This window comes from Toxotes jaculatrix, chromosome 4 (genome assembly GCF_017976425.1).
Source record: "Toxotes jaculatrix isolate fToxJac2 chromosome 4, fToxJac2.pri, whole genome shotgun sequence".
Classification (NCBI taxonomy): Eukaryota; Metazoa; Chordata; class Actinopteri; family Toxotidae; genus Toxotes; species Toxotes jaculatrix.
In genome coordinates, this window is record NC_054397.1 from 25661953 (window position 1) to 25687599 (window position 25647).

The window sequence follows — 25647 nt, forward strand, 5'->3', positions numbered from 1 at the left end:
AGAGCACACAAAGGCCCTGACAAGTACATCTACCAGTAACGTACGCGCATTTAATGTGACAACATGACGTCTCACAGCACCACATCAGTGCCCTGTCAAACTGTGATCAGCAGTAATGGTTCAACCACATGATGCTAATGTCGTCAAAAAATAGCACTTCACATTCATCCTATATTCTTAGCACTGGGACTGTCAGTCTATAATAACTGTACTAGTGTTGATCTGTGTTCATCGGAAACACTGGTGCTTGGCACAGCAGCTGAGGAACTGGCTGAACAATTAGCCTTTAGTGAAAGTTGTTTCATTTACAGGTGGTGTGTTTGTAGTTGGCTTGTCCACATTAGAATGGATGAAGAAACAGGGTAGGTGTACTGCCAGGATGATACATGGATGGATTGCAGGTGTGCAGGCTGATCAGGGATCAGGAAACAGAAAGAGAAAGAGAGGAACGCCACGCCCACAACACAAACATAAACACACATACACAGAGGAAAGGGAAAACACCAGAAACACACAGGGTTAACTGAAGTCATGGTCATGGGGCCTCTACAGTGCCTACATATTCAGGATTTGGTATTAAAATCTCCACAGCACCTGTCAGGCTTCACACTTTTCTCATTTCTAAAATAGGATTTAGTGGTTTTATAGTTAGTTATTACTTAATGTTTGGTTTTTGTAAACCATGCAGCTATCTCTGCATTGACATCGAAAACACACAATACAAAACTTCACTGTGAAGATGTACAATGACTCCCAGAGACTCCCCCGGGCAGCGAGGAGCAAATTAAACTTATCACAACCAAAGTCTCCCTGTGGTCTTCCCTCTATCCAGTGACGTCAGAACATGTCAGTGCAGGTAAACTTGACCAACTGGCAACACAGAGAGGATTCATGTACAACAGTCCTGCAGTAAATCCTCCTTTCACAAAGGTTATACAAGAGATGATTATTCAGCCAGTTATTCAGCCTGCATTAGTTTTAGCTGGGTGTACCTAATAAATTGCCTGCTGAGTGTATGTGTCGTAAATAGCAACCCTGTGACTAATTACTACCAAAAACATACAGAGGTTCATGAGTCCAGCCTGCACACACACACACACACACACACACACACACACAAACAGTGAAAAACATCAAATTAAATGGGCGATGGATTAAATGGTTTTCTGTCTGGCAGGTAGATGAAGAGTGAAAAACTGTAATTGAAAATCTTGGCAGTCAACAAGATGGCTGTCACGTGTTCACTTCACAATCTGTCCCAAACAATTCAAACCCTTCACTGTGGTGGAGAGAACGTCTTTCAAAGGCTCTGTCCTTAACCCAAACATAAGAAACATGGCATTGCAGAGGCATGAAAATCTGTAATACTGTGAGATAAAGTGAATGTGTTATTCTTAAAGAAAGTCGCAGCAGTCTGAAAATCCCTGTGTGGAAGCACAGATCAGACTCAGCAGCATTATTTTCCATACTGCGTGCTGCCTGTGTTATCGAAACAGTGTCATTTGTCTAAACACTATGCACAGCAAAACTCCTCACACAGCAACAAACAAACCCACAGGGTTCCTCCCAAACACCCCACTGTGTCAATAGTCAGACGTCGTGAAAATCTTTGCCCCCGCTCCCTTTTTCGAGCCAACTTTGCAAGTTCATTTGCACTTGTCTAATCTCCCAAACACATTCTGCTCATTCCGCTCTCTCTGTCAATGCCTCTTACAGACCGAGATGCATAACATCAGCGTTATGGGGAAGGAGACACACAATGTGCCCCCTGCCACTGCTTCTTGGCGAAATACAGCTTGCATCCCCGGCTCAGCCTTTCAAAGAGAGCCCAGGTGCATTATGGAAATTGTTCTGTCGTCTTCGGTCTCGTGGCGTAGTTGTCTGAGCCTTACTGTCTCGCTCATTTCCCCCCTCTCTCTGTCAGCAGCTGATCGCTTGTACAGAACACACGTGCTGTCTTGCAGATTTAGAGTGTTTTTGCATATGTGTGTGATTGTTTTGAAAGAGTGTACGGACCGGGAATATAATCACAGTACTTAAACAGTGTGTGACATGTCCCTTAAATCTAAACCTCTCCATGAAAAGCCTCTGAAATGCTCTGAGTACACTGAGAAGGCCTGTCGCTGTTTGAATAGACCAACACTTTGTCAGGGCGAATGTAAAGAATGCTTTGAGATGTGCAGTGCACGGCTGACTGTGTGGAGGAATGTGAATATGTGACTTCAGCAGAAGGGTCAGAGGTCAGGAGGTCAGGGCTTTGAGTCACAGTCACCACAAAAGGAGGCACACGGGCAACTGAGGAGAGTTATGTGGAGACTATTGATGATAAGGTTTTTACCAGTAATGTTACTCAGCTTTTCGGACCCATAGTGGATGGTTTATCTCTTAGCTAATTAGCTTGATAACTTTGTATTTGTTGAGCTACCTCTTCAGTATTTCAATGAATTTTAAGAGTCCCTGGGCCCCAAACCTGAAACCTGAAACTCTCAGTTTCAGGGATTCTCAGAACAGCAGTGATTTTATGTAAGAGCTTTTATGTAAGAGCTGTTCAATAATCTAACAATGCCACTATACAGATCCTAGCCAAGTAAACAACATAAGCATAAACAAAAGGACAAGCAGAGACACACACACACAGCAAAGCTACTAACAAGACACACACAGACATCAGGAAGGCTGACAGACAGGAGCACTTTTACCACAGGCCTTTTATTGGGCTTCAGGTATCGCTCTCTATCCTCATCTTCTCTTAAAGTCACTGAGGATAAGACACAGCTGACATAAAGTTCACACTCGCTCCCCCTGTCCTCCGGCTTGGCTTCATTTAAGAGGAAAAGTGAAACAGTGGTTGATTTTTATTATGTCTACAACCAGAGCTTTGGTATTACCTTCTGCCAAAGCACGCAAAGCACACTGACCTGTACCATGAACTGTACCAGTGACATGGTTTAACACTAACTCTGAGTTCCTGTTTCCTACTATGTAGTATTTTTAACCAGGTTTTAATTAACAAGTCATCAGCTGAGGAATCCAGTGGCCTGATGGTTCAGGTTCATACCACACATTTTGATAATTTTTTCCTTGTTGAAGTCATGAATCAAAATGACCAAAATTGTGCTGATTTCAAATGTGTTCTTCTCTGGTTTATGCAAAGGTTAATACCTGACAGGTTGTCCATGACTGAAAGGGACAATACATGAGTGTCAAAATGATCAAATTTAAAATATTAGTTGTTTATTTAGTCCTACCATCGTTTGGTCTGTACGTTCAGATTGTGAGGTTTGGACTGAGCAGTTATTTATAGAATTTGTATTTATTTATTTTTTTTATATTTTCTAGTTAAATCTCACTGTTACTGTCTTTACCTGCATTAAACAAACACTGCATCATAGGCGTAAACAATGCACTCATCAAAAGTGACTCTACACAGTCTTCCAAGGCCAAAATTTCCGAGGCGGTTTGAAGATGTTACATTTCAGTTGTGATAAATGATCAATCCCAAAATCACCTACAGATTTATTGATAATGGAAAAAATTTAAATTTGAAGGCCCTGGTTTCAAACTGGAAAAGTGACAAAGCTAATTGATGGTTTAATTAGGCAGCTCCAGCAACACCCCAGAAGACAAAAAAAAAAAAAAAAAAAAAAAAAAAATCTGTGCTTTCTCTGTTATCTGTAAATGAAAGTAGTTTTCCAGTTCTGTTGGTGCACACATCATCATGTTTTCCTCTGTTTGTACTATGAAGTAAATGCATTCATTTCTAGAATACTAACTGACAAATAAATACTGCAGGTTATTTGTATGTAATATGCATCTAATATGGTGGAATTAAAAAAAAAAAGATAGTTATAAGCTGCTGATAGAATGTACCATCAAGATACCATCTTCTGGTATACCATCATACCAAAGATACCATCTTTGAACTCATCGCAGATCAATTACCATCATGGTGTACAGTGAAAGTAGCGTTTAATGATGAATCCGCAAACCACTGGTCGGACAAGACCAGGAGCAGGATTTGGTTTCAGGACCATGGACAGCATCAGAGGACGTACGAATCTACATGCCCTGTGAATCAGAGCTTCCTCTGTGGACATCTGACGTACGAAACCCGCTCAGATCCGACCCTCACAGCAGCGTTATCATATTAGTGTGCTGTGATCCAATTAACACATGACAAGACCCATCAGTATGGTCTTTGTGGTCTTCAGAGTAATGGTTCTAAGAAATATTCTTCTCTATATCTGACACACACAGGGAGAACTGGGGGCACAGATTCAAAGAAGGAAGGGCACATTTGGACAATAAGTAAAAAAACTCTAATTTAAAGCCCAGGTTATTTTCAATAATAATAATAATTATTATTATTAAGTGTAATAAATGAACACCAAATAAACAATTTTAAATATTCTAATATGAAATGAATAATATCAATGCTGCTGTTTGAGACAATGGGCCGTCGGGCACAGACATATAAAAGCCTCCTACTCCTCCTACATAGGAGCAAGACCACCCCAGACTGAAAGAGACACAGAATGACTATGTTGTGGCTTCTCTGTGTCTCTTTGTAGTAGTTGCATAATGGTTGTTTTACATCTTTTTCCGGCTGACTTGCATCTTTTTGTGATGTGATCATTTAATTGACCCTCAAAGAAAAAATGTTAAGAGTCACTTCATACAGAGGTTCTGATACTAATAAGCCAGCTACCTGTCACCCTCTGAGCCTGGTATGCTCCACCCCGACACACACACACAGATGGAGAGCATCACAGAGGTCCTGAGTGCCTGCTTTTATCCACCAGTCCAATTCAAACTGATGATGGATGATAGGCTTTATTGCATTGTTGCAGTTTGTGAACATTAGTCATTAGTCTTGTAACTCATGTTTCAAACAAATCAATTAAATCATGCAAATCAGAACAGCACTTACCACTTGTTCAGTGGTGCTGGGTCTCTTTCTGTTTATATGCGAGTGGAGGAGGGGCGGAGGGTGCATTTGAAAAAAGTGATTGGATGAGTGGGTGGAAGGACAGATGTCACTATGTGTGTTTGTGTTAGTGTGTGTGTGGGGGTGTGGGGGGTGTGTGTTTGCCAGCTTCATTTTCAGCCGCTGCTGCACAGAGTGATCACTCTGAGACACTCCAGATGAATCCTGAGCACAGGGCATCATGACACACACGGACCAAGGCCGGCTGAGAACACTAGATTGTGGGATTAATTAGTGAACTTTGTTGAGTGCTTAATGACTCTGTCAGGGTGCTTTTCAGTGGTTCTCTATCCCCTTTTAAAGTAAAAAATATTGAAAATGGAAACACGAGTGAGGCTATGGATGAAGGGAGTTGATTGTCACTCTGTAATTTTCGGTCTGACAACCTTGTAAGTGCGAGAGGCGTAGGTGTGCCGGTGACAAGGAGCTTGCTTTTCAGCTGACAGCACCACAATGCTTGTCACTAGATGTTTTCCTCCAATCAAAACCGCATTATTCAAATCTTTGGAAATGTCAACAGAGCAAACCTCAAACTTCTGATACTGTATGCTTTTAATTCACTGTGAACCTCCAGCAGCTCTGTGAGCCATGTGACTGAGCAGGAGGAGAATGTATGGGTCAGGAAATAATGACATAACCATCCTCGCGGCTGTGGAAAATTTTGACCTCCATTTGGGTTCAGTGGATGTCAGAGAGGGTCCGACTGGGGTCAGAACAGCACAGTCCTGTACTGTACTGAAGGCTATGGGACAGTGACCCACTCTGCACACCCACCATTTTCACACAGGCGCCATTCAAACGCTGGACATAAAACCGATTGCCTTCCATTTCCAAGTTCTAAAGACTTCCTTTCAACTCTGTGACAATCTGAGGTCAGTTTGGCACCAAGGGGCTGACAGTAAGGAGTCCCCAGTCTCTGCTTCTATACAGCTGTGGACGAACTGTATTATGGGTAGAGCCAAATTAATGATTGCCATTAATGATGTTTCTGCAAGTAGAAAAGGATTGTAAAATTCAAAATGCCCCAATAGTTGAGAAGTCGAGTGGTTATGAAGACATCATATCATTGTACTGAATTAAGAAATCCAGTTGTGAAATATTTGGGTCTGTAGTTTCATGGTAGTAAACTGGTTGTAACGGCTGACAACACATTGGTGGTGTGTGTTTTCCTGTTAGCACATATCGGGTGTGTAACTTATGATGACTCTATAATCCTCAAGATTTCTGTCATATCAAACTCTATTTGTAGGGTAACAGTTTCCAGCTGCCATTTATTCAGTTACAGCTATTAAATGTTTTTCCACTCATTGGTTTGTGTTGTCAGTGGCACTGGATTCATGACGTGCACACGCTGAAGTGAATTACAGGAAATGATGCATTTGCCAAATGGACAAAATCAGGAAAAAACAGGAGCCAGTGCATGCAGCTTGTGCGTTTGTTCATCTCGCATGTAATGAAGAACATTATTCATAAGATTTTACTGGTTTACTGTTGTTTACAGGATATTTACTGTCAGTAAAGGACACGCTGGTCGGTTGTGAAGCAGTGGCACTCGTGTGTAGAGCGGCAGACACATGGCATTCCTGGATTTTCCTGGCCGTGTCGTGCTGAGAGATGTTTCAGCATATTGCTGGTGTTTCCATCCTTACTCAAAACTGCCATTTCACACACATTACAACGGGCGCTGTCGTCAGCTTTCTTTGTGAAATGAAGCCGCTGTTTGGACTGTTCCTTTCTTCCTCTCAGCCGTGACTGCTTCTTTTTCAAAATTTGAGTTTGATGTAATTGTTTTGTGCAACTGTCAGAAAATTATGCTGAGGTCTGTAAAAGAAACTGATAAACTCAGAGGTACAGGATTCTGATGGTTTGGAACCAGTTCTTACCAACAACACATTTCAAGTTTAGGATCAATATTTTTCTGCATATTGAGTTAGAATTTCTGTAGTTTAAGATGACAGAGTAAAGAAATCATGGCCGTGTTTACATGCTTTCCACCCTCTGCACACTAAGCTGTTTACTGCATAGTATACTATAAAATAGATAAATATAAACTATAAAAATATGCCACATTGCATTGTGGAATTGTGTAGAAGTAGTGTACAGACCATGAACTCTACTTTCTCTGTTCTCATATTGGAATTTGTGAGGACACTAGATGTTGCAGAGATTTCACTGTCAGACTTCAGATACTGAAATAAAATGTCTGACAGTAAATGTGTTATACTCTTTAGTAAGTAAACAGTGAGTAATATTGCACAGATTAAGTGTTTATCCTCAGATCTGTGTCGTGAACAGGAGGTAAATGTTTGTTTATCTGAGGGTTGATGGATCTCTGTGGGGAACTGAAATTCCCAGATAAAGTTCTGTTCAACTGTGATGAAGTTCACGATAAAGTGAAAGTTTTATTCGCAATTTTAAAGCCCTCAAGGACAGAGCTTCCCAAAAGGTCTCTAAATTGAATTAGGATTGTGTAACTGTACAAACATGAGGCAGGACATGACTGAAAAAAGCCATGTCTGCCCACTGTAACCTCTCCTTGGACAGCAGTTAAAAGAAAGCACACACACACAGCATGTGGACCAGTCCTTCTCCAGCAGGCTTAAGAGGAGATCTGAGATGATAAAACACAGATGTGCTCTCACCATTTAGCATCAAGAGCCACCATAACTCTAAACCCCATGCTCGTATTTCAGACAACGATGTGTTTTTGGAAGATTAATGTGATGGGAAAAAAAAAAAAAGATATTATGGTTATGAAGATGGAAGGCTACAGTTTCCTGGTGGAGGGAGCGACAGTCAGAGTGTGGAAATGGTCGGATGTTGCTTGTTTTCCAATAGCCGCAGTTTCACTGCTTGTTTCTTGCAAATCATGTTGCACAAACAAGCATGATTAACTTGATATCTCAGGAAATTGAATAATAGCTGGACTCATGGTTCACTGCAGAGAGGAAATAAGTTCTGTGATTGTGCTGCCAGAATGCCAAAACGGGTTCAAGAGTTTGTCACAGAGGAAAATACAGCAGACAGCTCCACTTTAGTGTACGGCTCTGAGCTCCACAGACTGTCTGTGACCAGTGGAAATTGTGTTTTGGAATCTGTGATTTGATCTGCTGGTCAGTGCGGTGGATTCAGAGGGCAGACCGCTGATATCATCCTGTTTGATTCCAGTTTTGTGTGTATGTTGTGTTGATCGTTCTCCATTTTGTCTTTGTGTTGTTTTTCATTTAGGTTCATCTTGGTCTTCAGCTGCCTGGTGCTCTCTGTGTTCTCAACCATCCCAGCTCATCAGGACTTCTCCTCCCACTGTCTCCTCATCCTGGTAAGAAACGGGACAACAACCAGAACAAACAAACAAACTTTTATTTCCTTAGTTTTGACTTATTACCCATATTGTTTATTTGATTACCAAGAAATTCACGCCAGTCTCACCATTAAATTGATCGTGTGGGTGTTGCGGTGTTATTAGCTTATTGCAGATTAGTATCAGTGAAAATGTTGGTTGATGAGCAATGAGAAAATGTAGCACAAAAATGCCCAGGTAGTTTAGAAACTGTGTCTTTGTTGCAAAAGTTGCAAAAAAGTTAAAAAGTTAAAGTTTATAGGTTTCTTTTTGAGCTTTAGAGACTACAGGTCAACACAAATATTTGTCACCACTGAAAAAGACAAATTTAAGGGATCTATATCAATTATATTTTTTGTAAAAATGTATTTGCTTTCAAAGAGAGCTGTAATGGAAAATACTGAATCCGTGTTTTGTTTTCTTTTTTGGTCTAAATGTTGTAAAACTTAAATATATTGGGTCCAAAAATACTGCAATCAGCCCATGAAAGCCTGTAAGTTTTAATTATCAAAGATCAGAACCCTACAGGTCCCCAAAATCCTAAAATTCCTCGGACATTCCCAGGTCATTGTCCTCAGTGGACCCTAAGTTCCCTGTACTGAAGTAGAAAAGTAAAGAAATGTAAATAGAAAACCTGAGCAGAGAAATGTCTGCTAACTGTGATGTAACAGTTTAGATGGATGTGTTCAGTACTGTATTGGGATTATTAAGAGTTCCTCCTCTATAGTAAATAGATTTTAATTATTACTAATTATTCTTTTTTTAATTTTTATTTTATTTTATTCATTATTCTTGTTTCAGGAGGTTCCGCATTATTTTACTAGATGTGATCAACGTGTTTTTATTAACAGTCCTTTAAAGCAAATGGAATTAAACCTCCAAGTGTTGTAGCCAATTATAGACTAATGTCTAACCTTCTCTTTCTCTCTAAGATTCTTGAGAAAGCCTCTCAACTGTGTGACTTTCTACAGAGCATCAATTAATCTGAAGATTTTCAGTCTAAAGTGCATCACAGCACAGAGGCAGCAGCAGTGAACATTACAAATAACCTCCTAATTCTTCCAGTTCTATTCACCTTGTATATGCCTCCTTTATGCAATATTACACTAATTAAACTTTCATTGTTATGCAGATGATACAGAATTATATTTATCAGTGAAGCCAGATGAAACCAATCCGTTAGCTAAACTTCAGTCATGCTTTAGGGACATAAAGACCTGGATGACCAACAATTTCCTGCTAATAAACTCAGACAAAACTGAAGTTACCGTACTTGGCCCCAAACTCCTCAGAAACACATTATCTAATGATATAGTTTCTCTAGATGGCATTGTCCTGCCCTATAGTTCTACCTTAAGGAATCTCAGAGTTATGTTTGATCAGCATATGTCCTTTAACTTCCACATAAAACAAAGACTGCCTTTTTTTACCTATGTACCACTACAAAAATCAGGCACATCCTGTCTCAAAAAGATGCAGAAAAACTAGTTCAGAGGCTAATCCCAGGGTAGACCGTTGTCATTTCTTATTATCAGGCTGTGCCTACAAGTCTCTGAAGACTCTCCATTTCATCCCAAATGCTGCAGTGTGAGTGTGAGTACTGACAGCAGTCAGGAAAAGAAATCATATTTCTCCTGAATTAGCTTCTTTGCATTGACTCACTGTAAAATCCTGAATAGAAATTAAAATTCTGCCCCTCACTGGTCAGGCACCATCATGTCTTAAAGAGCTCATAGTACCACGTTACTCCAGTAGAACACTGTGCTCTCAGAACGCAGGCCTACTATTGGTTCCTACAGTCTCCAAAAGTACAACTGGTGGCAGATCTTTCAGTCATCAGGCTCCTCTTCTGTGGAACCATTTACCAGTGTGAGTTCAGGAGGCAGACACCCACTCCATGGTTTAGAGTAGCCTAAAAACGTTCCTCTTTGATAAAGCTTATGTTTAAAGCTGGCTCAGGCTTTGCGTTGAACCATTACCCTGGATGTGCTGCTATAGGCTTAGAAAGCTGGGTGACTTCCCATGATGCACTGCGCTCCTCTCTCCTCCTCTATCTCTCAGCTTGTATACGTTCATAGCCCGTTTCTTCTGTAGTTTTGTTTATTATTATTATTATTATTAGACTGAGTATAGTATTACGAATCTACAGCCACGTCCTCAAATTGGGAACTTTACTTACTTTTAGTTCTAATAACACTGAATAGAGTTCAAAGTTGCCTTCAGGAGGAAAGTGAAGAAGGATGAAATGAGCTACCAGTGGGCACAAGAGCAAAAATGCTTTAAGTATGACTCAACATATGTTTTTCAAAAGCCTCTCACTGAAAGAAGAGGTCATTTTCCTTTTTGTACTGTCGAGCGTTTACTGCTCATGATAGCCCCTGCAGCTGCAGCTGCCATTTCACAAATTGCACTGTTCTAATTGCATCAGTGTTGTTATCTAATGGAAGCTGAATGAATGCGTGTGCATTAACAGACAGCCTGTCTTAGTCATTATCAGATGCAATATTTTGTCAACCTGGCAACCATTATAATGACAGGAGCACACGTGATGGTGTATTTGTAATGGACACTGACTAATTTGCAGAGCCTGAGAAACCACATTAGTGTGCTCTGCTACCGTCATTAAAACACTGCCAAAACAGCTATTGTCTCTGTCTTTTTGAACAGGAGTTTGTGATGATAGTGGTGTTTGGGTTGGAGTACATCATCCGTATCTGGTCGGCGGGATGCTGCTGTCGCTACAGAGGATGGCAGGGGCGGCTGCGCTTTGCCAGAAAGCCCTTTTGTGTCATAGGTGAGTTGCTGGAGCAAAAGTTTGTGTAGACACTAACAATTCCCCCCATAAAAACTTTTTTTTTCCCCAGCAGCAGTATGATGTCTTCTCCTTCACTGTTTCACCTTTCTGTTGCCCTGTACTTGCCCTCTAGTGGACCATGGTTGTTCCTCTCTGTGAATGCAATTTGATGTTAGACGTAAGCACGGCTCCACAGCACGCTATTGACCATGGTTTGCTCGTGTTATTTTCAGTTGTGGTCAGAGCTCATAAGAGTAGAGAGCATTTACGTAATGAGGTTGCATTAACTGCCTTTTATTCTTTCCACTGTTTAGACATGGATCTCTCTGCTGCTTCTTGGAAAGTGCAGTAGGGTGCTTGAGGGAGAGAGAGAGCGGGGCTATGGAGGTCACGCGGGGTTCCACGAGCTCCCGTTGTCACACTTTGCAGCGGGTGCTGTTGTTTGCCAGTGCTGAGGGAATGTGAGCAAAACAAAGGAGCGAAAATAAAGTTAGCGAGAGAGAGAGGGAGAGAGGCAGGGAGACAGTGTGACAGAGTGCATGAAAGAATGAGAGAGAGATAATGGGATAAAGTGAGAAAATGAAAGAGAAGATGAGCTGAACTCAGAGCACCTGAGCTGCAGAAAGACAGGTGGAGGTGATGCAGCTTCACAAGATGATCTCTCCCATCATGCATTTGTAGCTTTGACGGATAAACCTAATTAATAAATTAGTCGTATCGTTTAGTTTTCTTTGTGTTTTCACTTCCTTAAAGAGAGAGGCCCTGTTACTGTGCTGTAATTGTGTAAATGTGCGTTCATGTCTCCATTTAGAAGTGTCCCTCTGGGACTTCGTGATGTAATCAAATTTAGGGGGATTATGGGAGTTGTGTATAAAATCACAGAGTAGGGTTTTTTTTTTTTGTTATATTTCTAACCTACTACATTTTTAATACTTTAGAAGTTTTGATTGTACCTGATGTTTTATTTTATTTTATTAAGTCCGTTTTATTTATATAGTGCTAAATTATAACTAAAGTCACCGCAGGGCACTTTTTAATATAGAGCAGGCATACCCTTTACATAAGATCGGTGCCGGCTGAGGACAGGAAGTGATGGATTTACTCTCTAATAGTTTGAACTTTGTCATTAAAGAAGCTTGTGACATTGTTCCTACTGAGATCTATAGGAGTATATGGATCAATAGAGCTGTGACCCTCTGTCAGCCTGGCTACAGAGCTGAAAAGAAACCTGGGGCTGTTGTTTTTTTACTCTATTAATGATGATGAGGAGCAGGTGACTCTTCTAGTTTGGTGGAACGCCATGTTCTCTCAGGTTTTTGCAATGTTTGCTTTGATTTGCAGGTTGAGGAGTTAAACCGAGAAGCAAACCTCTTTTGTTTTATTAACTTCCTTTTTAGAGGGGCAGTAGAGTCGAGTGTCATTCCCAGTCATCCCGCAGCTTTATCAACAAGATGATCAGTTTGGGAGGGACTAAAGTTAGCACAGGAGTCCTCTGTTATATTGAGGGACGGTATTGAATTAAGTGCTGATGGAATCACTTCCTTAAATTTAGCTACAGAACCATCAGACAGACATCTGTGTCTAATGGTGTGTAGTCTAGTAATAGGAATTCAGAAGTTATTAAACAGTTGTCTGATAAAAGAGGATTCTGTGGAAAGACTATTAAATGTTGGACTTCGATGCCATATGTTAAAACAAGCTTGAAGGCGTAGTTCAAACAGTGAGTGGGCTTATTTCTACTCTGAAAGATGCCGATTGAGTCTAATAGTGAGATAAACACTGTGCGAAGGCTCATTATCAACGTCCACATGAACATTAAAATCAGCTACTATAATTACTTTATCTGTATTAAGGACTAAACCTGATTAAAACTGGCAGTTAATGTGAGTATTTCATGACCACTCTGGGTTTTGGTCAACTAATGAACTTGATAGAAATTTCTAGATGTGAGGATCCCCCAGAAAATCCACCAATTATCTGCAAAGCCTGCATCATTTGCTGGACACCACCTCAACAGCCACCAGTTAAATGACTAACTGCGGCTTCACATGTCATCGCAGTGCAGACAGAAGAGTAATGTGTGATTTACTGACAGATTGAAATGAATCTGGCTCCAGAAAATGACAGAGCTGGAGTGAAAACAATAAGTGAACAAACTCATAATTAAATATGAGGAAGACTGAACACTCCTCGTCCTTCTGTGGGGCCCTTTCAGTCTCAGAGTTTTCTCCTCTGGTAGTGAGCTGAACAGGTCTTCCCCAGATCCTCCAAACACTGTACATACTAACACCACTTTGATGTTATAAATCCAACAATGACATGACTGACATGTTATTAGCTTTGTTTGAGCTTTCAATCACATCTCATGGTCTTCCTCAGCTAATGGATGAAATTAGATGATCACCAGATGACTGACCATAAATGAGTCAACACCTGAGCCAGTTTCATTCACTGATGAAGACCATGAGATGTGGTTGAAAGCTCATACAAAGCTAATAACTGGAGCTTGACTTGACATTATTTTGTCACACCATTTTAAACTTATTGTCATATGGTATTTTGCTTACCTATACCTTACCTGTATTACTTTATCATCTACTACTTGATATGTGAGCCTTAATGAGTCTCTCCCCTGGTTTATCTGTAAAACATCTAAAATACTGAACCAAGCATTTTGTTTTACTTTGATTTGATTTTTTTTTCTGTGGGAGCTGCCTTTGGCACAAAGGATTGTACCCGAAAGTTTAATCACTTAGTTAACTCATCTGTTGAATGATTGAGCTTGAAATTGTGCTCAGATTATACCAGATGGAGATTCTGTTAAAAAGTTTATTTGTGGCAGCAGGTATCCTCGGTTGCTGGTTATCAAAGATACATGTAAACAACTTAGCTGGAGCGGTACAGAGTCATATTAGTGGCAGAATATTACATGCAGAATTTAAACACTAATATAAAACGTTGTCCTCTGTCGCACTCGTTCGTGACTAAGAGTTACTGAGGCTGTGTTTCTGTCCATGTATGTCAAAGTGTAGTGTCCTAGATTGACCAGAATTTACTGACTAACTAAAACTGAAATGTGACTGGTGTAAGCAGGTTATTTGTCCACTGGAGTCATTTAAAGTCCATTAAGACCAAAACCCATCCCTGAGGACAGAGAAGGAAACACAGCCAATGACAATGATTCCTGCAGCATACAGTTCCCATCATTCACTGGGCTCTGTCCTCAACAAATGTTTGTAAATGTGCTGGAATGGTGTGCCTGAGGATCCACTGTGATATTACACAGCCTTCCTAATGTGTTCGTTGGATTTCCCTGTCCCTTTTTTTCACTTGAGGGTTTCCCTGAAGATCAGAGCACTTTATGCTACAAATGAGAGGTTACATTCCCAAATCCTGCGCATTTATCATGGAAAAAAATTTTTGCTTTGAATTTGTATTATTTTAATTCAAATCAAATAAAATGCCTCTCAGAAACGATGGCGCTGTATGTTGGGAGGCAACTTGGGAAATCAGTGTAATGAACATCCATTGATTCGGGTACTGTAGAGATTAGATGGGCCGGGTTATTTTTAGTTTGCTTCCATCAGACTTATTTCTTATTTGTGCCTCTGCTTATATTACTGTAATCAACCACTCTGAGGTTGTTATGAGTTCATGCAGTTCATTTTTGTTACCACTGTGAGGGTGGCCGAGAAACCCAGTTTCCAACAGTGAGTTGTGGCAGTCTGGATCAATTCCAAATTCCTTTTTATTTGACAAAATTAGAGTCTTGTTCAAAAACTGCACAGCAAAAAGTGCACATTGGGGCCAACCAGAAAGAGTAAACTAAGCAAAAAGTGGGAAAAAAAAATATTTTATACTGGTGAACTGCACCTTCTCAAGAAATCAATATCAATTATCTCTTCCAGCACACTGCACTTACAATAAGAACAATATCGAATAACATTATCAAATAGAAGTTCACTTAAACTTACTTACACATATTTCTTTTTAAACAAGACACTTATACTGGTCATTTCACCACAAAAGAAAAAACACCCCTCCCACTCTACCACACCTGGTTTCTTCCCCTGTGAACCCCCCTATTTAACCAAATGGACCGGTCCAGCCCAGGTTTGGCTGTTCCTGGTCTGACAGAGGAAGAAGTGCAAAGGAGACAGGTCAACACAATTTAAATTCAATAAATCAAATACACAATCACAATGTGTCTTCTCTCCTTCACACTTTCACAGCAAATGAATCCTAATGCTTTGTTGTGACTGCACAGACACTGATAGGGGTTATTAATAATAATAGTAATAATAATATGTTTGATAAGAGGCTGTGGAATGCAGTTGTTAGCCTTCTAGCTATGCTAGCTCCAACAGTTTGCACCTGACCCATACTAATTCCTGGACTGTCTGTTTTTTTGCAAAGCATACTAACACATTACACTCAGTAAAATACTGTCTGACTGCAGCTTAACAAGGAGACAGTATGGATCTGTACTGTTGAAAATTCAGGACCCTGTTTCTTGTTAGGTTAAGCCAAGGATATCTTTGACAGACGGCATGTTGGCCTGTGCAAGTGGTTACCCACCACAGCCACACACACTCATGTCAAATGCACCTACACATGGACACATATTCCACCTTGTGCCATTCACTTCCCCCAGATTTTCTTTTCTCTGGACTTTCAAAGGGAGTGACCCCTCTACAGATCTGTGGGCGCCCTGGAGACTCTCACCCCCTGGGTGTCATTAATGTATTTTTCATGGTGCTGCTACTGACTTTTTCCCCCCTTTCCCTCTCTCCTCTATGGGTCAACTGATCCATGTTTTATAGCAGGAGCCATCAGCCACACCTTGGTCAGCATTTTCTTTCAAAAAACGAAATAGCTGTAGTCAAGGGTAGGGTTTCACGTGGCACGTCACTGAAATGGAAGATCTGTTTGTGAGCGGAGCAAAGGGGGAAAGAGAAGGAAAAAAAATGTTCTGAGTCAAAAGAGCTTTACTTGTCTGTGTTCTTTGTGGGTTTGATGTTATTCATTTGCTCAGTGTGGTTTCTGTGTGAACTTCCTCTGAACAGACTCAAATCTGTATGTGTGTATGTTCCTTTGCCTGTGCCTTTGTTTGTTGATGTTTGCCTATGTGTCTGTCACAATTTGCAGCACACGCAGTAATACGGCTTGTCTGCACTTGTGCGTTATGAGACATCGAAAAGAAACAAATACGAAACCCACAAACCGTTAGACTCTCAGTGGTACGCAGGGCAGAGATCTTCATCATTTCTGATATAAAGTATTCTGTGTGTGAAGTGTTCTGCATGGGCCAATGCTTCAGTTACATCTTCCCCCACTGTCCTGTTTGTGTCTGCAGCAGATCGATGTGGTAACCAGGCGACTTATATGAACATATAGTGTGTATAGGAGGAGTACATGGTGCATCATTGTGCTGTTGATGCCCATGGCACATTATGTCAGCTCCAGTAAAATGGCGCCTTTGTTGGGATAATTTGCCACAGTGAGGTGACAGCTGTGAGCTGCAGCATGATAAACATCAAGCTAGTCCCACATATCCTGACCCCGAGCGTTGAATGAGCCATTCAGGCTGGCTGTTTAAAGGACAGTTTCACATCAAGATCAGTTTTAATAAGAGATATTTGCCTTTAGGTCGGAGCTTTAAGCAATCAGGACTGAACACTCGCTCACTCTCTGCTCCTACTACAAGTCATTTGCGTTTCTTTTTGTTGTCATGTGCAGGAAAAACATGTGCAACCTACTTGTGTGACTTTGTCTTAGCTGTAATGATTGTTATTTTGACTGATACAGAAACCTCAAAAATGTAAGAAAAGTACAGTGATCATATGTAATAAATACCTACTTGAATTACAGGATTATTCATGAACTATGCAAGAAATATAATGAAAATATACTAAATGAATAAGCATGTGAAAAAGGCAACATATTGTGCAAAAACACATTTATTTATTAAAACAATCCTTGCTCTGAAATAAGATTTCAGTTTTAGTGATGTCTTAAGACATTTACAAAACTGACATTTACGAAGATGACACCAGAGATATTTCACTTTCAGGGTTGATTCCTAATGAATTGTGGATATTGCAGATTAAATTTTTTTGGTGAGCCCTTTTGTGTGTTTCCTCTCTGCCCTCCAGACATCATAGTGTTGATAGCGTCAGTGGCGGTGGTGTCTGCGGGCAGTCAGGGCAACATCTTCGCCACTTCGGTCCTGCGGAGCCTGCGTTTCCTGCAGATCCTACGCATGGTGCGAATGGACCGAAGAGGAGGCACCTGGAAACTGCTGGGCTCTGTGGTCTACGCACACAGCAAGGTAGGCGGTGCGGGGTGGGGGTGGGGGGTGTAGGGGCAGAACTTGAAGTATCAGGTTCAGTGGTATTGAAATGTTGATGCTGAAATATTTAGAGCTCAGTCCAGCTTCTCCTCTCTAACAAACCCTCTCCACGTACGTCTGAGCTTTCTTACCTCTTACCTCATCTCTCTGTGCTCCACCTCAATCAGCCCACACAAATCCACCAACTTCTTTTTACTTCTGCCTCAGATCGGTGTGAGCCAGTGTGAGATCAAATAACACACGGATGAAGGCTGAGGTGGTGGCGGTAGTCAGCATCATATGTAGCAGTAAGCAGTTGAGCTGGGCATTTGGGCATTTGGAGGGCTGGTAATTTGGTGGTCAGGGTGGAGTTCTACACCAGCCTACAACTGAGACCATAACCCAGCCCCAGCCTTACTCTCAGTTTTGAGGTTTGTCTTGTGTCTGCTTGCCCAGTTACTGCAGTTGGATCGTAATTGGTAGTTAAATCTGGTACACAGTGTCTCTTATCTTTGTATGATGTTAATGTTTTCATACATGGTCCCTGACAAGTTAAAGTAAACCAATAAAACTAAAGTACCTGAGACCCGAGGCTGTTCTTTCTGCTTTGTTTCATCCTCTGCTGACTCTTATCCCACCAGACTAATGCAACTGTAATGCAACTCTGTACCTTTTAATCTTCAATCTGGGGATTGCGTATCTACCTGCAACACATGACACACATGGACCCAGACAACTGGCACAGTCAGAGTGAGAAAAGAAATGTTTTTGATCAGTTACGTTTGAAACATGATCCGGGCCCAAACCCAACCTGAAACCTGAGACTGATCTGGTTGGCAGTAAGGACTCGATGTTTTTGCCTCTATCTACATTATGAGCTCCATTTAAGTGTGATTCACTCCTGACAACAGCAAAAAACGTTTCAAGCTTATAAAAGACATCACACTGATAAAGATTAAAGCAGTGGTTTCCAGCTGACCTGGCTTGTGACCTCTAATAAAAACAGTAAAGTTGTTTGCAGTTCCACCAAATAGTGATTTCCACTCTAAAGTTCTGACATGGTCTCATTGAAAAAAAGCATACATTTAGCTACAACAGTATAATACTGGTTTAGTAGGATATTTCATGCAGACCATTTATTTGTAACTGTGTATTTTTACACTGCCATATTGGTACTTGTATTTAAATCGAGGGATACATGTTCCACCACCGCTTACTAAGAGGTAGATAGTAGAATAGGTTGAAATTACATCTAAATCTGCTTTGTGATCAGATTTGACTTGCTAGAGGAGGTATCAGTTCAGTGAGACATGACAATAAGTGCCTGCCTGATAACCTTAATGATTATAATACATGTAATATACATAATATATATAATATACTGTATGTTCCTGCTCTTGTGCTCTTTTGTATTTGGCTTTCTATGAATAGCTCCCATCCAGAGGATTTATAGTAAAAATCAGATCAAGTAAATGGTCACAACTTTCACTTTTATCACCTGGTCAATCAATTTCATAGAAACCTTTGTCCTCAGAGTTCACAGAAAAGCCGATTTATGTTGACCTACTGTAAATGTTCATATGCCAAAGTGGTTGTGCATTAACAAAATTCCCTTTTTTTTCTCCATGATGACACTCTGACTGAAGGAACTGGTAACTGCCTGGTACATCGGTTTCCTGGTTCTCATCTTCTCCTCGTTCCTCGTCTACCTTGTGGAGAACAAGTTCAACAAGGAGTTTGCTACCTACGCTGATGCCTTGTGGTGGGGCACGGTGAGTGTGGTGGAATATGCTCTGCCTGCCAAGATTCAGTAAAAACAAAATAATGGAGATGATGGCAAACAGCTGCCAGACATTACCTGTAACTTTCTGTTGGATTTCTTGAATTGATTTTTTACACATCTTTGCATCAGATGGTGATTTTTGCCTTAAAAGTCTGCTGATACCTCTTCAGAAACATGTGCCCCGGGCTGGATGCTGAAAATCAGTGTCCTTGCTATTGCTGGGATTCAGTTTTTCATTGCCTCTGAGCATTAGCCCCACACGGCTCCATTAGCTGCCATTTTTATACTGGCTCAAAAAAATCATAAAGCTATTAAATGGCTGCAGCCGCCTTTGTCGTGCGTAGTAATCAGACCCTGAATGAAGGATAATCCAGGGTGATCAATGTGCCTAAAACAGAGAGAGAGTCAGATGGATATGTGATAAACACAGGGATAAACAGAGTGCTGAAGGCAAGCAGTTCCCATCCCTGTTCACAGCCAGGTTTATTTGCTCCTGCCATTAAATAATGAATACACTGCATTAAATGCTACTTCTCAGGCTTTTACTGAACACATGTGCACGCCTCATTTCAGTGGTCATGTGCTAAGTACCATCTCTTCGAATCATTATCACAATTAACTCTGTTTCATCTCTTATTAAAACATCTTTCACAGGATCCTTCTTTCATCAAGACGGTTTTGTCCTCTCGTCAGTCAAAGGTGTAATATTGTCAAAATGGGCTCTCATTGTGTCTTTTACAGATCCTCATAGACTTAAGTAGGTCTTCACACATAAAGGACGACAACAACAACCCACATACTGTGCTTCAACCCCCCCCCCCCCCCCCCCCCCCTTTTTTTTAAGCCAAGACAGAATAAACATTTCAGCCACAGGCTTTCATCAGTGTACGTGGAACCAAGGCCAAACTTGTTCCTATAAAGGCTCCACACAGGTCTAATCACTCAGATGTGACCTCACTGCCTGAAGGCATCATTTCAAATCATGCCTCTATGCAGCAAAATCAAGCAGTATGCAGAAGGAAAAACATGCAAATATAACACAGTTATGCACAGCAGAAAACATTTATCCCAGGACAGCTAAAGAGAGAGAAAGACAAATGAATATATTAGATTTGTTGGAGAATAAATATCTTGTTATTCACAAAAATAATAACAGATCAGGTTCCACCCTCTTGTTTTTTTGTCCACTAGAGGTGAATTCAAATGAAGCCTCTAAAATGTTACTTGTATTTTTGCCTGAAGGAGCTTGTATCCTGATGTAGCCTTGTTGATAAGTTCAGTTCAGGGTGCTGAGAGTTTGAAATATCTGCCTCCTCAAATATACACAAGTGAATGAAATTTCCTTTATTGCTGTTCAAAGAAACTGAATCGCTTACTTCTATTGTCCTCACAAATGAGCTTACACCATTTTTTCCACACTTTCATTTCATTCATAATTGTGTGTGCTGACAGATCACCCTGACAACCATTGGCTATGGGGACAAGACACCAAAGACGTGGACAGGACGGATGCTATCTGCAGGGTTCGCCCTCTTGGGCATCTCCTTCTTTGCCTTGCCAGCAGTAAGTCCAAACTCTTAAAATGGTTCCTTTCACTGTGATGTTCAGAGAGCAGAGGAATTTATAAATCCTCCACTGAGGACTACTGAATTTATATAATTGTAACTTTAATAAAAGCTGCACTTAACAATGACAGGGGAAACTACTAATAAAAATGGATCCTAGTTGAATGTTAGTGGAATAAAGGTCAGTACGATGGCAGTACGTCAGCAAACTCTTGCTTTAATTTCCTTCATTTCTGCTTTAATCAGATCAAAGTAAAATCACAGAAATTCAGTCCAAATCTACTAAAGTAAAATCTTATTAATCAAACACCTGAAAAAAAGAAGTAAATCTAAATGAATTCTACAGTATATTGTCTATTTTTAGGTGTGTATTTTTTATCACAGTTACTGTATTCCATAGCATATTTTTATTTATTTTTTTTCATGGGATATTTTGGGAAGTAAACTGATTTCTTGCTGACAGTGAGGTGAGAGGATTGACTCTTGCCTTAGCGTAAAGTTAAGCTAATCGCCTGGAAACAGGATGAATTGTGCATCTTCCAGTTCAAGCAGTGGTCAGCAGCAGCAGCTGGCTGTGCCCACAAAGGCCAGCGCAGCTCAGGATACAGTTCAACCAATCTGAATTATTTGGCTCACCCCTGCATCCACGCAGAGCTATCACAACACAGCACACACACAATAAAACCGGAGGCACGCGCAAAAGCTGCTCCTCCACCATAATGTGAATATGCCTTGAGAGTGGGTCTGATCTTCTCATCTAACTCTCTTCTAACAAGAAGAATAAACATATTACATGCTGTTTGAATTGACCATGTCATTTTTCATGCAGCCACAGTGGACTTTCTCATTGGAGTTTTAGTGCCTTTCTCAGCAGCTCAGTTATACTTCAGAGTCTTTGGTTTACAAATGCATCCAGTATTTATTCCTTTTAATATCGTACCAGGGAATTCTGGGCTCAGGCTTTGCCCTGAAGGTCCAAGAGCAGCACAGACAGAAGCACTTTGAGAAAAGAAGAAACCCAGCAGCCTACCTCATCCAGGTAAAGCACACAGCCCCCCCCCCGCCCCCTCCTCTCTTCTGTTTCACTCACACACTTTGCCAGTTTTGGGCTGGAAAATAAAAATATTATTGCCAATGTATGAAAGTCAATGTGAATTGTTGCTCTTATTCAAAACAGTAGACCACAGTGTGTAAGAGAACTGAATACCCACCAAATAAAAATTGTGATTGAAAGCCCTAAATGATTTTATCATTCTCCAGTTTCTCTTTTTCCTCCCCGGACTCTCCGAAATCCTCAGTTTACCCAGTAAACAGCACATAGCATGTAACTTCTCTCTGTCTGGCCCTGTGCCCCCTCATCTTCACTCTGCAGTAAGCTCTTTAATCTCTGGGAGTTCGGCAAATCCATTCTTGCCCCCTCCTACCCCCCAACCCCACCCTCATTTCTGCATCACGCATTTCCTCCTTTTCCAGCCTGATCTTCACACTCATTTTGTGTCATCCTGAATTTTAGTGGCGCTGATCTCACGTTGTCCTCCTCATTTATTTCTCCATTCCTTTCCTTTTCCTCCCCTGCTCTCTCACCTACTTTCCTCCCACGTGCTCCACTTTCTCCCTCTCTGGCTTCCCCTCTCTTCTGTCTCTCCCATGTTGTGTTCCCATCTCTCCCTCTCCTGACCTCCACCTCCTCTTGTCTTCTCTCCACCACCTCCTGCCCCTCTTCATCCTGTCCGCCCCCATGTTGTACCAGGCTGCGTGGCGTTATTATTCCACCGACAGCACCAGGCCCTACCTGGACGCCACATGGCAGCACTATGAGAGCCTCCTGCCTTCCCACAGGCATGTATCCATGCCTGACCTCCGCCCAAACCACAGACGTGTGACACACCAGTTTTTTTGTTTTCACTAATCAGCTTTTTTACTTTGTCTTCTTTTCTTATTCTCCTCATCCTCTCCCTCCTCTTCCTCCTCTTCCTTCTTACGCCATCCTTGGTTTTGTTTTTTGTTCTCATTATTTTTTTTTCTTTCTATTTCTCTTTTTCTTTTGGGGTCTCCTCTTTGTACTTTTTTCCTCTTCCTGGTTTTGTGTATTCTGCATGCAGTGTGTTTGGCGTAGTTATGCGGCTGATGAGAACTCGGTTTCCATTGCTACCTGGAAGCCTCACTTGAAGGCGTTGCATACCTGCAGCCCTACAAAGTAGGTACAACTATGGCAGCTGGTGTCTGTATTTGGTGTCTGTGCCACTCTAGCCATCTTTCCCTGTACTTCAATAATGTACAGTTGAAGTTACTATTTATCTTATTTAAAATTATTCAGCCCTTTTCACTTTTTCTACTCTGTCTTATTGTTTAATGTATCTGTTTTTTTCTCTTTATTGACCATATAAATGCATTCATTTTGATAATTTCTTTTTTCTTATGAGAAAATGGTTCACAGCCATCAAAAAGACTAATCATTTCCAGGCTCCATTAATCGCAGCCAGCTTGAATTAACACAAAACGCTGATTTCACTAAACCACCCTTAAATTTTGCTGCCATTATATAAATGAACATTTTATCCCTCCACGCTGTTCACGCTGGCTCAGGCTCTCAGTGTTTGACTTAAGTCAGTTTGAGTGCTCAATGGGCCGGGGACTTTCACTGCTGTCACTTTGAGAGACTGAGGCAGCAAATCTATTTATGACGGCAATTGTGGCCTCAATGAGCCAGTCAAGCTTTTTTGAATTTGCAGCATTTCAGTCTTCTTAAATTGGGCCGTCACTCAGCCCTGATGCCCTGAGTGATTTGGAAGTACAGCACAAATAATTCAGTTTTGGCAGCCGACATATCTATACGTGAAGATACAGTATGGATCAGTATGGAGAGGTTTCCCATTCACAGACAAATGAGGATGCACACACAGGGACGCAGAAAACAGCGTACCATGGTCCAGCTGACAGCTTTCACACCAGCCCAAAGAAACTGTAGTAACCAACAGAAAAACAGAACCAAACACGTCCGGTGTAAAAGATAGAAACCAGTTCAACCAGGTCAATTTACATGTGAAACTCATCCCAACATATCCAGGGTTTTTTTTTTAAATTGCTCCCCCCTCTTTGATTGATAACGTGACACATAGAACTCAAGTGAAAAATCACAGCTAGTACAAGTAAAAGCACAAGCTTTAGCTTTAGCAGATAGAGAGAAATGGGCTGTGTGTGTGTTCCAAACCATACGTGGGCAACACGGATTAAAAACACATCCATTCTGGATATTATATTAGTAACATCAGCATGTATGAATCTCCTGCTGTTTTTCAGCTGGACATTCATACATGCATACAACCACTAGATGTGTGCCTGATGTGTTACCAGCCTCTGTGTAAAATTAACCACCACCTTATTAAAAATCCATGACTCTCACCTGATTGGTAGCTGTTAGCTAATTATGCTCTCTCAGCTAACCAGGAGGTTTCCCTGTTGGGATATTGAACATTTTCCAAACAGTACATTTGCAATTCTTGGCACTAGAACAACTTTTCATTTTGATCTCCCAATTAAGCACTCATTCTGGTGTGTTTTCTACCCCCCCTTGTGTGTGTGCATGCCATCCCTCAGAAACCTGTATGGAGCCTGGAAATATTAGGAAAACCATCTGCAAGGCATACAGTGTAGAGTTATAGTCATAATGAACTTAATGTACTGAACACACACGCTGATTGCAAGGACATTAAGGGGAAAATCTTCAGTTACTCAGTCACTACCTTCTCTTTGTGCAAGTGCTTCCTTAGTTTGCCTGGACAGTCTGCACTGACCTGCATGTTTGTAGTGAGCCTGCTATTTGTTAAGGTCTATTTCCCCTGGAATGCTTATTATTGATTGATGTGTTGCTGTCCTCAAATCCTCTGCACTTGTTAAACCAACAGTTGCTGACAAAGCTAATAAAGAAAAAATGCAATCTTCCTATCATGCTGACTGAGAGGACCACACCAGTGTGTTTCCAGGTCTTAGCTCCTTAACTACGAATCAGATACACTTGACGTTTGTGGCCATCATTTTTGAACAAAAAATGTAAACCATTTTCAAGAATTAGCAAATTGATTTTTTATATTGAACAAAAATAAGTGATGGTTTGAATTAATGAATTCAAATGAATTCAAATTTCTAGTGGTTTTCAGGGTGATTTAACATCTACATGGTTTGTAGTAAATGAGCAGAAACATGCAAAAGCACTGGTATGGTCCTGTAAGCTGTTAAAACTTTAGTATTATGAAAAGATGTTTTCTAATGTATGTTTTTTTTCTTCTCATGGCACACAGGAAGGAGCAGGGAGAGTCGACCACAAGGTTTGTTATTGCTGCTTTACTGAACATTCACTGTCCTTCATTGTGTTGTGGTTAAATCATTTAATTGTAGACCTGAGGACCTGAATACCGCTTTGGTTCTGACTGAACTGCACCTATTTATGTCCAAATAATATGAGCTTTGCTCATTTAGATTTTATTTAGTTAAAGTTTTTCTGAGAAATTTGGCTTCCTTAGTTAAAGGAAAGAAAGCATTTCATTACTCCCGTTATTGTTCAGGTTATTAGCTGTTCCTTGCTAAATGCTGCACTATGTTTACTAGCCCGTCTCTTCCTTCGTCTGCTGTTTTGTGCTGGGAAATTACAGCAGTTTTTCTGTGGTTTTGAAGTTGATGAGAGTGAAAAAAACTATAAAGTTGCTGACCTTAAAACCAAAACATCAGCTGAAAGATGCTAAAATGTAAAAGAAATGAGGTGACCTGCAGATTCATGTGAGTTCATAACTATGAGCGATTGCTACACAGTCATTTTGATCAGTGTAGCTTTAAGTAGCTTTACAGTAAGA

At 40.8% G+C, this 25647-nt stretch overlaps 1 protein-coding gene across 2 annotated transcripts in view; it reads left to right on the forward strand.

Moving 5' to 3' along the window:
* Positions 1-25647, forward strand: part of kcnq5b (potassium voltage-gated channel, KQT-like subfamily, member 5b) — a 109170-nt gene that overhangs the window by 67862 nt on the left and 15661 nt on the right. For both annotated transcript variants that reach the window (XM_041035604.1, XM_041035605.1), the window contains exons 2-9: positions 8216-8306; positions 10995-11121; positions 17277-17452; positions 19099-19224; positions 20688-20798; positions 21744-21839; positions 22903-22997; positions 25099-25125. In XM_041035604.1, coding sequence (XP_040891538.1) covers positions 8216-8306; positions 10995-11121; positions 17277-17452; positions 19099-19224; positions 20688-20798; positions 21744-21839; positions 22903-22997; positions 25099-25125 — 849 coding nt within the window. The remainder of the gene's footprint in view (positions 1-8215; positions 8307-10994; positions 11122-17276; positions 17453-19098; positions 19225-20687; positions 20799-21743; positions 21840-22902; positions 22998-25098; positions 25126-25647) is intronic.